A 17,583-nucleotide genomic window follows, 5' to 3' on the forward strand; every position below is an offset into this window, starting at 1 on the left:
GCACCGACGGACCCTTTAAACCTGCCCGAGAGGGAGACCGGTAGAGCCATTGTCGCTGCCATCTTGTTCCGCCCCTCCGAGCCGCTGGGCCCGCCCCCCGGAAGCAGGGCGAGGCAGCCGGACGTTACGGGTAGGTCAACCATCCTCGCCGCGCACGTCGGCGGGCGGCCCGGGATGGGGGCGGGGGGGCGGCGAGAGGCGGGCTACGTGCGGGCGCCAGGGTGGGGCGGGGCCTGGCGGCCCGCGCGCGCGCGCCTTGGCGGTGGGCGGGGCCGCGTGCGGCGCGGAGCTCGCCCCCTCCCCCAGGTCAGTGCTGCGCCGCGCTCCAGGCGGCCGCCCTCCCGGCGCGGCGGCGGCGGGCGGCGCGCCCGGCGCCGGGAGGGGAGGGGCGGCGGCGCGGCAGGCTTCGCCTGCCCTGCGCCTTGCAGGGCCGTTCCCCGCGGTGGCGCGCTCGGCTGCCGCCAGAGCTGCAGCGGGGGCTGCGCCGTGGGGAATGTCGTGCGGTCCCCGGCTGGTGGAGGGGGGAGCGCTTCGGGCCTGGGCCTCGTTGTAATCCCTGGGGGAGGAAGGGCGCGCCGCGGCGGTTTTGTTCCTGATCGTGCCGCGAGTGGGAGGTCCGCGCGCCGGGGCAGAGGTTAAAGGCTGAGGAAAAAGCGATGTGAGGGCCGAGAGAGGGCCCTGCCCGTGAGATGGAAAAGGGAGTATTTTACTGCCTTATCCCTCCGCCTTCAGACAGCGCTGTGCTGGAGGGGGAGGTTACCCCGCCTGCTTCCTTGCCCCCCTCTCACTCTGGTATCCACAGCCGCTGCGGCAGTGGGTGCTCGAGGCCCTTTGGGGGGAGGGCGGCCCCCGCGCTGGGCACGGCGCCCGGGCAGGCGTGCGGCGAGGCGCGGTAACGCTCGGCAGCGCAGAGGTCACGGAGAGCCGTTCCGCGCCGCCAGGGGAGGGCGGCGGCGCCGGTCTTGCACTTCCTGCGGAGGCGCGACGCGCTCCCCTTCTCATTGGCTGTTTGGCAGCCTGCTCCCGCCCTGCGCCGACACGCAGCCAATGGGAGGCGGGCGCCGCGGGAGGCGGTGGGGGGGCGGGCCGCCTCGGCCGTTGTTTCTCTCGAAGGCCGGGGGAGGGGAGGCCTCTCCCCCCTCTCCCGGGGCGACGGTTGGAAAAAGTGTGCGGGCGGTTAAACCTAGTTGTAGGCGCGGATACCGGGCAGTAATGCTGCGTCGCGGCGGTGGGCGCTCTGAGAGGCCCGCCCTGGATGCCTCCCTGCCTTCGTCCTCAGAGGCCTCGGCCGCCGTGGTTCGGGTCGCCGTGGGTCGGCCCTGGCCCGCGGCGCTAGGCCTCCGCCGTCGGTGAGGCACAAGTCTTCTGTCCTTCTTACGCACTGCACGTGGCGGTCACGTGCAAATGGTAGAATTGCTGAAAAGATTTGTTGGAAACTAGACCGGATAGTACTACAGTGGTTGAGCTGATCTGTCATTCAGCCAAACTGCCCTGATTTATTGACTTTTTGTTAACTATACGTGAGTAATTTTGGACTCCATCTTGAAAGACAATATTCATGTGTAAAGTGTATCTTACATTGAAGTGATATTGGAAAGTGTAGTATAGATTTGTTTCTGCTCTTCAGAAAATTGTAAGCTGCTAACTTGTTCTGGTAGCTCTTTATCCTGATTATTTCTTGATTAATTTTGGACATACTTTATAGCTAGGTACTTTCGCTATGATAATCTGGCATTAAGGCTTTGTGATGCATCTTAGGCAATAGGATCACTATTTTCTTGCAACCCATCTACGCCTATGCAGTTAAAAAATCATCCTTGGGGTTGCTGTGATTGGACATAAGGTTCTGTTGGCTATGAAAGTGTATTTACCAGGCATTTATGAGTTGTTTCTGCTGGCTACCCCGTGTTACAGGAGACTTTTCTCCTTGTCTTAATTCTTGACTGCCCACCAGACTGACATACATATATTCTGTCCTGGGATGCAGGTGTTGAGTTTTTCAGTGCTCGTGCTTATCCAGAGGTAACATCTTAAAAAGGTAATGTACCCTGTCCTGTGCAGACTCTTCTGGGTTAGTTTTTAAATACAGGACAAGTTTAAAATAAAAATAATATGTTTATTCTACTAACTGTGTAAATAACAGGCTTAGGACTTGGACAAAAAAGTTACAAGTGAAGAGCATGTAAAATTATGCCCAACGTCAATTACTTACCAGCTTAGAGATATTTTTGCCTTTTTTTAAATTGTATACAGCTCTTAACATCATTAGTATACACTTCTTAAGAACCGTAGTGTTAAGTAGGTTTTTTTTTAGTTGTGTCTGTATTGTGATAGCATCCAGATATCCCTGTCAGAATTGAGGATTTGCTCCAGTCTTTACAAAATGATTGTTCTCACAAGAAAATGACTATTTAAACTATTACACTAAGTGGATGGTATTGAAGATCCTTATGTACACAGTTTTTGGAAAAATATTCTCAATTTGACAATTTTTTCAAAGTAACCTACTTGAGGCACTTCTATTTTATGCATTTTTTTCTTGTGTGAATAATTTTTTGCTGAAAATGGGTTCTGTCATCAGGCAAAAGTTTTTGTTTAATAAAAATAGGTGGGAGCAGGGACTTGACACTGCAGTTTTTCACTAAGTGAAACACACCCATTGAGGTGTTTAGTCTACCGCCTATAAATAATTTTAGAGTTTATTTGATTAACACATACAGTGTAGCATAAGTATGTTCTGGAATAACAGTTCTTTTTTTTTCCAGCTTTTATAATTGCATCATACTGTCAAGTTTCTGTAAGCACAGAGAGGCCTGCGTGCAGGCCTTGCAGTTCCTGTTGAACCATTATGTAATAGCAGGATCCTTAGCCTGATTTAATTGGCTTTCACTTTATTCATGACAGACAGACAGAGCTGAATCTTTGCTGGGCTGTTTGCAATATAATAGTTTCAGCTGATGTTGGTCAGTATGCGTGTTCTGTAGGTGACATTCCCATACAAGCACATAGTAATCTAATTCTATGTTTCTATTTCTATGTAAAAATTTCTAATTCTATGTAAATTTTTATATTTATAAAATATATTTTATAAACATTTCTGTTATTTATAAAATAATGATTCACAAATTCTGATGTGCTCTTTAAGATGACTGGTTGTCCATGAGTAATTTCATTAGTGGTTTTATTCAGAGTGCTACACAGAATGAGCAACAGAGGGGAAATGTACCCACTTATTGACATAGCAACCAATTGTACTTTTTCATCCTGTATTGCAAGCCCAGAGTTCAATAACATGTGCTGATGTTAATTAGGCTGTTTACATAGCATTGAGAAAAAGCTGTTTAGACCCATCACGACTTACGTGTTTAGGAGTACTAATGCTTGCCAAAGGAATATGGGTCACCTTCTATGTAAGGGGAAAATAATTTTTTTTTCCAAAGAGTTGATGGAGGATTTTGTTTGTTTTACATACAGTTCTGAGGGAAGCAATGAGACTGAAACTTCTGGGCCTTCTGACTAGATCTTCCTGTGTTTTAGCAGAAGTATGCAGATGCCAAAGCTTTAATAAAATTGGATGTCCACTATTAAAACTAAGTAATGAAGTTGATGGAACAGCCGACAGAACAGCAGGCAAGATCTGGAACTTTTGTCCTCTGAAAACTGGTACCCCTTGTGTGACAAGTCAATGTGTCCAAGTCAAGAATTGGCAGTTGCTCCGAGGAAAGGTATCAGCTTTGGGAAAAAACATATATTATCAGAGTGGGGAGACTTTTTTTCCACCCTGGGAAGGTTTTGGTGCGGCAATGACGGAAAACTACAAACTCGGTAAAGAGCATATTAAAAAGTTTAGGGGCATATCAGCAAGATGTTACTCAGTTGTATCAACTGGTAAAATTATTCCAAAACACAGTATCCAGCCAGTTAAGAGGCCACCAAAGGCACCGAGGACCAAGCAGCCATCCAGAACTAATCAGCCACTACTGTCTGATACGCAGGTAAAGTACAAAATTTGTGGTCTGTGTAGCATTAAGAGAACTTTATTGATTTAATTTCGATTCAGATTTGTGTTTAGAAAAATATTTTGATGAGATTAATATATTTATTTGGTGAGTGGTTTTCAATATTTACTCTAATGTGGTCACAAAGGGGTTGGAACTCTGCAAACAGAAACTAACTTATTAGAAACCAGTGTCTGCTATTTTGAAAATAAAATGGAGATTTTCTAACTGTAACAAAAGTGGAGGGAGGAGAACTGGTTCCTAAAACTGGAAGACATGAAATCCATTAAAAATAGTTTAAGCTAGTGGTATCAAATCATGTTTAATGTTGAGAAATAAAATCTAGTTTTCAGAATAATTTAACTTTCCCTAGGCATCCCTGTTTGTTCAGTTCTGTAAAGTTTTAAGCCTTCAGTCTATTTTTTTTAACAGAAATAAAGATAAGAGTAAATAATATAAATCTTAAATATTCAGATTAGGTTTTGGAAGCTCAGGCTGTGTTCTTGAGCATGAATGCTTTTTTTTTTCTCTTTTAACAGTCATAGCATTTCAAACCATAGTGAAACAACTTTAACACTGTAGCAAAGTAAATTCTATTTCATTGTTAGCGATAAACTGCACTTTTGCAGTAACAGCTATATGAAGATCTGAAAGTACTTAATATTTGAAACTTTACAGCATTTTAGAAAGGTAGGAGTTTATTTCTGTTCTGTCAGTAGGAAAACTGAGGCATGGATGTAGCCTGTGTTACTTGAGGAAAATTATTCTGTATGTAGAAATAGTACCTTGATCTCCAGCCTCCTAGGTATACAGACTATCTGCAACAACAAACTGCTTTGGATAAAATTATATATGCAGAACAAGTAAGTGGAATAGTGCAAGTTTGTAGCTGCCAGTCCTTAATCTAGTTCTTTGCAGGCCTTGAATACTAAGCAAGACAGACAGTAAGCTTACCTTGAATGTAAGATCTCCAAGAAAAATCCCGGTATCAGAAGAAGTGTCGTTGTTCCCTCCAAGGTACAATAACAACTGAGTTCCAGGTATTGTTAGTAAAATAGTACTATAGCTGAGACTGAGGCAAGTACTGCACTTTTGGAAATAACTTCCACGTTGCAAAATGTGCCCATTCCATGTTCTGCTGAATATGAGCACAGAAAATAATGTATTAATGCTTGCCTTCTAGTGATTTAAGCTCTTGTTCAATATGTTGTATGATTAACAGGAATATGCTTTAATATAAAGATTTCATTATAGACAACTTAGTTCCCAAGTTAATTTTCCTGTTGCTTGGAAGAGAGAAAAAAGGTGTAGAAAGAACTGGTTCTAAAACCCTTCATGCTGTTTCAGGCCTGTTATTCATTATATTCAGAGCCTGCTTCTTTTATTTGTTGGGTGAATCAAAGTGACAATTTTGTAGACTTGAGGCTTGTGAACCTCAATGCTAGCATTGAAGCTAGTGAACCTAGAATGCTAGCAGTTTCTTTGTTTCACATTTTCATATATGTATATATGTAAGTAATATGCATAGCTATTTTTACTTTCTTCCATTGTGAAGAAAGAGAAAACTCTGCCTGAAATACTGAAATAATAATATACTTTCTGAGGAAGATTCCATACTGCATAATGCTGTGCTAGAAATCGCATAAACTCAAACCTAACAACATTTGCTATTTTTGAACAAACCCTCTGTGCCTTTGTCTGATGGATAGCTGCACCTACAAGGATGCTGACATGCTGTCACCTTGACTCCACAGGCTGACAGCATTTTGGAATAAGCTTTTTCTTTCTTTTCTTTTTTTTTTTTTTTAATCTGTTAACATATTTCCATATCCATATGTAGTACAGAGAACTAACTTAAAGATGTGACTGATTTCTGCAATATGACTGATACAAATACAGCAAATTGAGAATCTCTGAAGTTTTTTTCAGTGTGCTGTCTGTTTTCTCTAAATCCTGGTGTCATGAAAAGCTGGTCTTTTCTTGCTATATGTGCTTTGAGGTAAACAAGGACCCTTCCATAGCATAGTCTGTATTGTCACTGCAGTTAGCTAAGCCCAGGCTGCTGTGTCTTCTTTCCCCATAGGCTGCCTTAGTAGTTTGTAACAATGTGCCCTTTGGATGCTAACTATAGACCTGCTCTTAAGATTTTCTGTTAGATGAACCCTGAAAGTCTCTCATGTTTTCTCTTCAGAAAGTCTTGACAGTTAACAACCTTATAGTCCAGGAACAGGCTGCTTCTCATCCTTCCCCAGTACACATCTTCATGTGTTGTTCACAGGTAGAATGCCAAGCACCAGCAATGGTAAATGGACCAGTTTTTCAGGATAGATGGAAGAGTTCCTTGAAAGTGGTTAACTGGTTTAGTCAGTCCCTCAGTGATTAGCACTACCACTCAGTTTGGTTAATCTCATAAGGTCTGAAGGTGTGAATAGTCTCTGAGCTAATTTTTAAAGCTATAGCCATGTAATCTAGAAAAAAAAACTTGAAATTCAATTAGAAGTGTCGTAGCTACTCTATCCTTAAGATAAAGACTGATTCCTATGGTGATGTTTTCTGCAGATTTTCTTTCTTAAAAATTTCTGTGTCCTTGAGATGGAAGGGATGGGTTAAGTGAAGAATTACGGTATTTGAGTTATGTTACATGAGCCTATACTAAACTGAGTTGTTGAGGGACCTAGGCTGGCTAATCTGCTAATTGTTTTGGTTCTCAGAATAGCATTTTAATGAATCCCACAGCTTTAGTCAGAAAGGAAGCCTGTGGAGGGTAGTTGGAGTTTCTAGCACCAATACAGATTGTACATTCTGTTCCTTTGAAGCTTGCAGGTGAAGGTAATATAACAGAAAGCATGGGATTGAGATTGACCAGTCAGTCATGTCTGTTCTAGGATTTTTAGGATTAGCTGAATCACTGTTCAGAATTTTTGACTATATCTCCATTGACTATTATGACTATTATGGGAGCTTAACCATCTAGATTGCCTGTAGACACCTAGATTTTTGGTATGTTAATCTCAAACTGAACCCAATTTAAAATGTACCAATTGAATGGGCTTTCAGTAAAGGTGTAAGAATGCACTATAAAAAAACTAGTGCATATCTGAAATGCTATTTCAGGCTGGTAATCTTAGCAGCCAACTTCTGGTGCTAACTGGAGTGTCTCTACATTGAAATTAAAATCACATTAGTAAATTGGAAAGTCTGTCCTGTAGTGTATCTGTTTTGAAACGAACAATAGTACAAGCAATAAACCATGGAAAGCATAGAACAGGATAGAGATTTTCAGATCATATACTAGCCAGAAGACAACAGTTCACACTCTAACTCTTGACAAAAAAATGCTTTTGGGGCAGAATTGGTTATTAGAAGTGCCCATGGGAGAACATGGGCACTTCTAATAACCAGAGCTTTCCAGAAGAATCTGAAATATATAATTTGCATTGGTAATTTAGAGACTGAGAATGGATTTATATAGCAACTAGTGTCATAATGCAATTCTGTGAAAGTACGCCAGCAAATGAACTGAAAATAAAATGCTACTGTTATTCTGCTAAATATAGTTCCCCTGTTAACTCAGCTTTGTAGACCAGCCATGGAAATACGCCTATAAAATTTCTCACTAAATACTGTAAATTAGTTTTAAAGTGTATTTTTGTATAAATTCCTGGAGTCATAAGAGTAAGAAAGTAGAATAGCAGTATAATACAACTGTTAGTGTTTATGAAACAAAATGATAAATAAGCAAAGCTTTGGAAATGATCACAGAATGTTCACATTAAAAGAGAAAAGAAAGTTTAAACATGTGGCCTCCATTCTGATCACTGATAACAGGCCTCCCCCGCACCCAAGAGTAGGAATCCTTTTCAAGCACTGTTGTTTGATGGTGTTTGAGTGTTGTGAGAATATCATTTGGATTTTAGGTTGAAGTGTGCTGTGGGTATAAATGCTTGCAGATGAGTACAGTTCTTTTTTTCATTTGTTGTTAGTTACATCCCCGTTTTGTATTTGTTACAGAAAGCTGGGAAGTGACTGATCAACAATGAAAAGCATTGCTTTCTGGATATCTTCCATTACATTGTACTGAAAAACATTATCATGGGACATACATAGTATCAGAACAAAGAAATGTATTTTAACTGAGTAGCAGAATTTTTAAATCAGTTTATTGTGACTTGTTTGGTTAATCAAGAAAGTCTTTACACAGATGACTTTCTGATTTCTTTGCCACGCATGAGTCGTTCTCATTACAAGTGTATGACAACATCATTTTCCCCATCTTTTTACAGTGTGCTAGTTATTTGTTTCAGTATGGCATTTTAGTTAATTAAGACTGTGGAATATTGAGACCAACTCTGGCTGTTGTGTACTGTCTGACTGTAGTTGCAATTGAGACCATATTGTTCGTGCAAGATTTAAGAGGCAACACTAGATATGTAGGAACTATGACTGGCAGGGAAGACTTGTGGCTTTCTGTGCTGCAGTGTTAAGATGGCTTATATTCCAGGAGTTACCTGGCCAGCAAGCTTTGTGCTGAGAGGAACATAATGCTTGCAGTTGGAACTCATGCTTGACTAAGGAAGCTGGGATCATTTAACCCTATCTATCTCTAGAACATTGTTCTTTTAAGCTGATATTGGGGGTGTCTTGCTGTTGATATCAGTGGTCAGCTGAGTATGTCACAAGCTGTAGGATGGGAGAGTAATAGCAAGTATAGCTCTACTGTTAGACCATTTGATTAGTATTCAGGAGAGAAGGGCTCAGTTTATGGCTCTGTCACAAAGGTTTTTGGTGCAGCTTACTCACCTCACTTGGTCTGGTCTCAGTCTGTGAAAATGGGATACTTTTGCCTCCCCACTTAACAGGGAATAACTAATCTCATTAGTATCTGTACACTGGGAGGATAGCGTGGCAATGCTACCGTAGAACAGAGTGAGTAAATGAAAAATGTCACTCTGATAAATTTGAGCCAGACAAATGTTGTATGAACATCTTGCTTCAGCCTTTCCCTAACTTAAATCTTTATTCCTTTGGCACAGAATCTGATGCAGTGCACTGCCTTTGCAACAGCAGATGAATATCATCTTGGTAATCTGTGTCATGACCTGACTTCACATGGATATGTTGAAATAACAAGTTTGCCTAGAGGTAGATTTTTAAAACATACTAAAAGCAATGTTATACCTTGGGAAATGAAATATGGGTGAGGAGTATAATTTTCTATAACTTCTTGTGTTCTTATTTTGGTAATACACTGGCAAATGTCATCCTTCCTAAAAACAATATAGTTTTATTTAAAGTTTTAATTTACTTTAAAAAAAAAAAAAGAACATAAACCTAAACCTTCCAGACTAGCAGTATCACCAGCAGTGGCTGTTAACCTGTACTGAAAGTATTGAAAAATGAGATAGTCCTAGAAATGCATGCAGAAAAAATAAATTTTGAAAAATTCCGATAAAAAGAATTTCTACTTTCTATATGAGTGTTTTGGTAATATGATACCAGAGTGCTTCAACTGTCAACCAGTTTTATAATTTGAAGTGTTGCACCTTCTTTACGTACCTATATTTTTGTTAATGAAAATCATTATAGTTTGAGAATGTAGGGAAACACTTGTTATGTATCTTATTTCTGTAATGATCTCCTAATATTTTGCAGTTGGTTAAGAGAGAGGCAGAAAATTAAGATGGTATTTCCACTTCTAAATGTTTTTGTCTTTAGGGCATGGGGTTTTTTGTTATTTATTTTCTTACACTAAATAGTGGAAAACAGACGTTTTTGAAGTCTTCTTATTTTGAAATTAGACTTTGGCAGGACATCTCAGCTTACTGTTAGTGAAGTCACCCTTTTTAATACTTCTTCTATTTGTCCTTAGGTATTTCAGTACTTTTTTTCTTGTGGTATATGTTATGACTTACCCCTAGGTTTAATTTGTAAAGAAGGGAAGGCATGCAGGAGAGAATCATGCTGACTAGGTGAAATGTAAAATATATATACCTATAGGTGTTTATTTCCAGTAAAGAGAATGTAGTTGATATTCTGTAATGGACCAAGTGTAGCCTAGTAACTGTTGAATGCTTCACTTCAGCTATATCTGAGCAAAATAATTGGCTCACATTCCATACAAAATATATCTGAAGACTTCGGAAAGTATGGCTTGGAAATAGCTGAAGTACACAAGAGGAAAAGCAAATGGAATTTTAGATGGTTTTAAAGACCTTATGCACTAGAAAAGCTGTGATTTTCCTATGTTGGAAGTATAAGGGAATTTATATTTTCTGAAGGAAGAGATTATATGAAGCTAAGAGGAATGAATGGTATTGTTTATGGGCATTTCAGCAGAGGTTATCAAATATCTGGCTGCCTCACAAACATTTAATAGGCAAAGTGGGATAGTACTATAGTGGGAGTGCATTAGGGAAGTTTATATTAACTTTCTATTATGAAAGGGGGACGAGATCAGAGAATGTGTGTGACCTCGTAAGTGAGAACAGAATCTTGCTTTTTTTTTTAAACCCAAGATATACTATGGGTCATCTTGCTTAGATTAACATGGAAATACAAGGTGCTATACAACATAGGCTTCATGTTCTTTTGTAGTTTCTTTGTATTAAAAACAATACTGGGTTCTTTCACTGCTTCAGGATAGGAGCTTTGTACAGTGCCCAGCATGACTGTGAATTATTGTAGGGCAAATATTGTTGACCCTGGTATTTTACCCTCAAAGTATGGGTCTTGCCAGTTCTTTCATTTCTTTATGGTGCGTTTTTGACTCTTCACAATAGATATTCTGTTTGTCTAAATTTTGGAGGAAGTAATGATGAAAGGATGTTTGATTGTGCCAGCAGATTTGATGTTTTGCTGGCATGGGGATATACAATAGTTGGTTACTAACTCAAACATTGTATCTTAAAAGATTAAAAAATATTAGTATGTAGAATTCTAAATTAACAATCATTGTGCGGATTTGTTGCTTTGTAGTGTTCTTCCCAAGCATTATTCTTTTTTTTTGACATCTTTAGAAATAGTTTAGAGGCTGTACCCATGTTTGCAATGGACCAAATACACTTCCACTGTACATGTTTTAGCTGGAGTGGATAAATAAAATTGAAGTATGAATGATATTTGGAAGGCAGGTGAGAAGAAGATGCAGATAAATATTTCTTCCATGGTGAACTCCAACTTCACACCCCAAATTCGCTCTCACAATTAATCAAGTCATATTTTTCTGAATTGGAATAACAAGTGATGGGGAAGTCTTTAAAGGGCTCATACAGAGCAACTGTATGATCTCGATTCAGTTGCTAGCAAAAATTTATCCAATATTTAGTCATCTCTTCCTGCCTTCTTAGTCTACCTGGCCTCTATTTGTCAGCTTTAACAGTAAAGCAAATGGTGGAATTTGTACACGGACTGAATTTGATGCCTTGGCTTTTAACTTGTGATCTTCCTGCAAAAGGGTTGAATGTTTTAATGCTGTGTGTGTTAGGCTTTGTAAATTCCTCTTTCCAAAGTCTCACTTTACAACAGAGGTAGGGTTTTTTGCTGGTCTAGCTTTCACTAGTTCTTCAAACAAGATGAGTCATGCTGGAAAGTAGACTTTTTTTGGCATAACTACAACAGGACTTTTGTAGCTGTGTCTATGTTAGCAAGTCATACAGTACAATAGGAGCAGATCCATAGAAAAAAACTGTTTTGAGAACCCACCATCTACACCATGTACATTTTCAGACATTCTACTTGCACTAGCTTGAGTTTGGTCCTCTGTACTGAGTGAGCATTATTAGTGGTTGGAGTATCTTAGCTGCACTTGTGGAGTCGATCTTTCAGTTTAATTTCATGCAAAAGAAATCCAATTTGTACACTCTGACACCGTTCTGAAATGCAAATCAAAGTGCTGTAAACAGGGGTGATTGGAAGATTTGTCTCACAAATATGTTCCTGATTCAAAGGAAAATGCAAATGCAGATGTACTTTCTGCTGTCTTGGGGATATGCTTTCTCATGTTTCTGACTGTCAAAGCAAGGTCAGCAAAATTTGAGTGCAGATTAGTTCCTTGCTATATAGAAAAGAGAGATTTTGATCTTCTGTGCAAGCATATTTGAAAGGTAATTCCTCTGCAACTGTGGGCAGACTTCCATGGTTCACTCACATTACACATCAGTTCTGTGTTCTCTATTCTGTTCCTGTTTTTTTTACTGTTGCCCTGCAACAGTTTTCCCTTGAGTCTTTTGTTCTTCAAAAATGCTATATTTCATAATTAAAGTTGCCAATGAAGTTTAACATAGCAGTCAAGTATGTATAGAGTGTGAAGCTTTAGAGAACCGGTGAACTTTTATATTGTAGATGTTTTCTGGCAAGCATTTCCATCAGAAAAATAAAATACAGAACTTTCAAAGTAAGTGTTATCAAATCACTGCTGAACTGTAATTCTGTGTTTGTAGCTATCATCTTTAGGAATCCAGAGAGTTCTGTATTTAGAACTTTAATCCTGTTTGTTTATTTTAAACTAGATGCTGCAAATGTTTTGGTGATTGGCACTGAGAAATCTGCAAAAGATGATGATGCTGGCATGATTTTTTTCTTCAGGTAAGTTGTAAACCATGCCCGAAACATATTATTTTACAATATCAATCCTGTGAAAGAAGTAGTGCAGCTTGCTAGATCGTTGCATCATATTCCTCATGAACCTCAAGGAATAACTGTCCAATCATTAAATCAAAATAATTGAAATAATTAAAAATAACTAGCTTTTTCATGTTTTGCATTACTGTGGTTAAAAAGTGACTATTATGTTTACATATAAACAAGACTACATTTCTTGATTCACAGTGACGAGAATTGCCACTGTACAATTTGAGTATTGCATTAGAGCAAATTTTAAATACTGTAATTTCACCTCAGTTTTTCCTTTAATTCACAGGGAAGGGGCTGTTGTGTTTTGGAATGTGGAAGAGAAAACTGTAAGTCGAGCAAATTGTTAATACTTCATAAGTAGATGTGTTGTCAGTCCACAAAGCCCTGCATGCTTGGGTTTTGCTTGGGAGCTTGGATCTCTTCAGAAGGAAAAGGACTGATTCTTTTAATCAGTGCAGCTGCTTGCCTGCTGCTGTCCTCAAGCGTGTGGGTTGCTGATAAGTCATCTTTAAAACTTGTCTTTCTGCACAAAATGAGCAAATGTGTGTGTCACATTCAAAGTGGATGAAATTTTCTACTTAAGGCCAAAAATCTGAAACCTTGATCTAGTGAGACTGATAGAAAGAAAATCCTTGCAGCTATACATACTGAAGGAATAAATCGGAAAAATCAACCTGTGAAATGAAAAGTTTAAAATGGATGTTTGAAAGGTACTTATGTAACAGAAGATGAGTTAGCAGAAAATGCTGATTCCAGAGCCGTTTAAGTCAAAACTACTCAAAACTTGTACTTTAATAACTTTGAAAAAGCCAAAATTTGTGAACAATTGGTTTTTTTATATTGCTTTGTTCTTCTAGTAATTTTCCTAAAGGAACGTTCTTTTTTATAGTTTGGTATAATCATCAAAATATGTTGACATAGAATCAATATATCCCTTATCATAATTTGGTGGGTTTGCTGACCAAAAGGATATGCTACAGGCATATTTATTTTTATGAATATATTTATAATTATTTACAGATATTTATATATTAATACTTTTATTTTTTTATTACTCTGGTTAAATAAAGCTGAGTGTCAGATGTATAAATACAAGTTATCAGTCTTGTCTGTATGCAAGATACGTGGAACTAATTGGTGATTAGACGGATGATATGGAGATGCACAGAGGTTCACAGAAAGATTTTCATTAAAATATACTAAAACACAGAGTAGTTGTTTCCACACATGAACAATTTCTGGATTTAAGTTTGTCGCTTCTGCTTCAGACCTGAAATTTTCCTGATTTCCTTTTTTTATTTTATTTTTTTTTCTTCCTCCTCTGCTATATCAGCTGGTCTACAAAAAAATATTAGCTTTCCCTCCAGACCTTTCCTGTAGCACACTTAAGCTGCTATGGCTATAAAACAATACTGATTCACAGGTATTACAGAAAACCAGCTGCCTAACCCCACTGATTTTTGAGTTGAGCACCTTTACCCCCTGGGATACTTGGAAAGACCTCATTTTGCTGTACCTTTTTACATGCTTTAGTACCTTTGAAAACTTGACATCACATTCTTCTTGTCAGGGCTAGTAACCTTGGTTGGTCTATTGTTAGTTTTATTCATAAATAGAGGAAGGCTGGATTCTTCTGCTTTTTCAAATCCTAGTCAAAATTTTAACTTGAAAACAGCTTGCTCAAACAGAGGGAGTGTTTTTTATGCACAAATTTTAGTGGACCAAAACTAAAATAAGAAAAAACCCCTCCAGTTTCTATTCTACAGAACAGGATTTTACTGTAGGACGATTGTAATGAATACAAATACAGCTATTAATTGATGTCCTCTTACAGATCCAAACATGCCGTGGAGGAGACAGTGATCTATTGATAGAACATGTAGTGCTTCTTCGTTTTCTTCCAGAAAAAATACCTGGGTTATCTCAAACCAACAATATAAATTGTTTTAATGAGGGTTGTACCCAGCCACTGGTTGTGGTAACCTTTTCTATTGGTAGAGCTGGACCCAGAAGCTGTCATCTATCCACAGTCTCATATAAATACTGGTACTTATATAACATGGTTCCAGTGTTTCATATGACCTGAAAAGCTAAAAATATTTCCCATTGGCTTTGTTAATCTTTAAAAATATTTTTTTTCAATTCTTAAAAAAAATTGGGGGTGGCTCCTGGATGCGGTATTATTCTGTCATTTCAGATTATTAGAATTGTATTTTATAAACCAAAATACATTTAGATGTTTTTTAAAGTAGACAGGATTTTATGTATCAGCCCAAAACCATACACTGTTCTTTAGAATGCAGAAATCATTGGTGAGAGAAAAGTTCACTTAAAGCATGTGAGAAGTGACAAAAACAAACAGCCCCATCTCCACTGCCTTCCCTCTTAACCACCAAAATGATAAATCAAAGTTTGGAAAATTGAAATACACATAACGCAGACACACAATGCCCTGCTGCAAGACTAATTACAGAAGTTATTGTTTATAATTTGGGGCTTCATAACTTGTAAATGGGAAAAGATATGTGTTGGTGGTGTCAGTACAGGATAACCCTGAGCAGCACATAATTTGGATACAAAAAAGATGAGTTGTAATGCATGCTGTATCAGCCAAGGCATTGGCATTAGGGATAGAAAAGTATTAATGCCATTGTGGAAGGCACTAGTGAGACTGGACTATGATAAATGGTTTTGTGAACTTACATGCAATAAAACTGAATGTAAAGAATGGATGTGAATGGATATAACTGCTTTTAAAAAATACTCCAGAACAATTATTATGGAAGAAAAATTTTAAATTAAGGGACATTTAACACAGGAAGTAGTAACTACAGACTGATCACAAATAAATAGAAACTGAAAACTTAAAATATGGCTTAATACCTGAGGAGGAACTTTGTGGAGCAGCTTTCCCAGCAGAAGTAGTAAGGGCAAAAAGCCAGGCTAGCTTCTGGGTGCAGTTCCATCTGTTTTTTAAAGGGGAATTGTACAAAGTGTTTGCCTGTAATAGCAAGAGCTTGCATTCAGTCAATCCAGAACATCTCTTTTCATTAAATGTACTATGTCACAGGTAGTCCCTTCTATAAAATCAGGGTGGGCCTAGAAGAAGCTCACACCAATCGGTGGAAGCTTTTGCATTACTTTGAATAGATAAAAGAAAACTGCCAGTTTTAAATATAGTTTCTCACTATCCAGAGTGATGGAAGAACTTTGGAAATATGCATATTACAAGACATATGAATTGCACAGAGTCAGCTAGGGTCTATGAAGCTGTGTTAAATTGTACTCTCTACTGGCCCTGGAAAGCCTGAGCTGGTTATAGTTCTGGAAGGGACTGTTAGCCTATTAACAGCATAGTTATTAGTGTGTTAATAATAATGACTTTACAAAGCCAGCTAGGGTATCTGGATCCAAGTGAATACACTCTTGAAATCTGACATGCTGCATTATGGACTGGCTAAACTCTGGCATTGTTTTAGCAGGGTTTGCGTTGCTGAACTGTCCCCAGAAACAGCATAACTGGTTGGCCAAGCTTACTGGTCAAACAGCATACATTTCTTTGCTTAAACAATGGAATATGGAATAATTTTTCATACTTTTATTTTTACCACAATATTTAGAATATATGGCAGATATTGATCATGCTACTATTAAATTCAGGATAATGGAACAAGCAGTTGCAGCTTGTAGGCCTCTCTTAACAATGAATAATGTTATCATGCCTTATCTAGATAGTATCACCAAAATTCATGACAGCAATGAAGAAAGCTAGCACTGCAAAGAAAATCCCTCTTGCAGGCGATCCAACTGATTTTTAAAGTATATAGCTGGAGGAAGTGCTCCATGAACAATTTACTAACACAGAGTTTTGCACTGAAAGATTGAGTAGTCCATATTTATTTGAAGAGAGTTTTTTTTAAGTACAAGATTCACCTCTTCAAAGAATTTAGGTACCAAAAGTATATTTTTGTTTTAGTGGCTGTTTTGTAGCTAACTTCTTTTTAAAAAACTGTCAGTGAGTGCTGTTTTTAATTCAGAACTTTTTCTAACCGCAGAATGATTTGTATGAAGGGAGACTTGTAACACGTAGAAAGGAGCGAGGATAAGGGATCTTAAGCTAGATGCTAGAGGAGAAAGATTTGAGAGAGACAAGGCCTTTTCTTTCTGCATCAATTTTTAGCATGTTTGGGAATAAAATGACAATGAGATTGCTTCTGAAGTAAAATTGCACATTTAACTGTTTGCAGGGTCACATGCAGGCAGTTGAAACCATTTAACAGATTTTTGTAGTGAAAAAGGACTTCTGGAATATAACCAGATCCCTGGTAGCTGAAACAAAACTATTGATTTCAGCAAACTAGCCATGTTACCAAAACCAGCCACCTGATGTACTTACCCTAAAGTTCAGTCCCACACTCAGGCTTCTACCAAAATCTGCAATAGCTCGTTGTTACAGTGCTGAATACTTCTGCATTGTCTTTGCTGCTGCAGTGTTTAATCTTTACCTTCTTCTATATGTGCAGACATTAAATGGTTTTAGTTTTCACAGATTCCTTGCAGGTTTTCATAGCCACAAAATTACTCCACACAGTCACAGATAGCTTCAGAAATAAACAGTATTAATAATTAAGTTATTCTAATACCAAAACTACTTAGCACACCTCTTCAGCATTATTTAAGTAACTCCAGCATGAAAGTAGCCTTCATCAACCTATTGCAGACTAGAAGATCTTTGCAGAGTGATTATATACTGCACAGTAACTCTTCTTACATGCAATTGTCTTTTTCTTAGATGAAGAATATAATGCAAGTGCTAGAACACCATGAAATTCAGCCATATGAAGTTGCATTAGTACACTGGGAGAATGAAGAGATGAACTATCGAAAAGGAGAGTAAGTATCTTCAGGCACTCTCTATATAAAAGCTAATAGACTTCTAAAACAAACTTGAGCA

At 38.7% G+C, this 17,583-nt stretch overlaps 2 protein-coding genes and 1 long non-coding RNA gene across 20 annotated transcripts in view; 1 reads left to right on the forward strand and 2 right to left on the reverse strand.

The window, feature by feature from the left end:
- Positions 1–167, reverse strand: part of CCDC170 (coiled-coil domain containing 170) — a 64,891-nt gene extending 64,724 nt beyond the window's left edge. The window contains exon 1 of the mRNA XM_064509154.1: positions 13–167. Within this exon, the coding sequence (XP_064365224.1) occupies positions 13–143 (131 nt within the window). The 5' untranslated portion in view covers positions 144–167. The remainder of the gene's footprint in view (positions 1–12) is intronic.
- The window catches only part of RMND1 (required for meiotic nuclear division 1 homolog), a 24,806-nt gene continuing 7,223 nt past the window's right edge, over positions 1–17,583 (forward strand). The window contains exons 1-7 of one of the 18 annotated variants that reach the window (XM_064509141.1): positions 224–306; positions 1,988–2,038; positions 3,475–3,995; positions 9,032–9,140; positions 12,506–12,581; positions 12,916–12,955; positions 17,422–17,522. In XM_064509141.1, the coding sequence (XP_064365211.1) occupies positions 3,489–3,995; positions 9,032–9,140; positions 12,506–12,581; positions 12,916–12,955; positions 17,422–17,522 (833 nt within the window). In that variant the 5' untranslated portion in view covers positions 224–306; positions 1,988–2,038; positions 3,475–3,488. The other 17 variants (XM_064509149.1, XM_064509152.1, XM_064509151.1 and 14 more) reach the window with 17 other exon arrangements.
- LOC112996606 (uncharacterized) overlaps positions 12,913–17,583 on the reverse strand; it is a 21,633-nt gene continuing 16,962 nt past the window's right edge. The window contains exon 3 of the long non-coding RNA XR_010388412.1: positions 12,913–17,230. This is a non-coding gene — a long non-coding RNA (uncharacterized LOC112996606). The remainder of the gene's footprint in view (positions 17,231–17,583) is intronic.

Source organism: Dromaius novaehollandiae, chromosome 3, assembly GCF_036370855.1.
Source record: "Dromaius novaehollandiae isolate bDroNov1 chromosome 3, bDroNov1.hap1, whole genome shotgun sequence".
NCBI lineage: Eukaryota > Metazoa > Chordata > Aves > Casuariiformes > Dromaiidae > Dromaius > Dromaius novaehollandiae.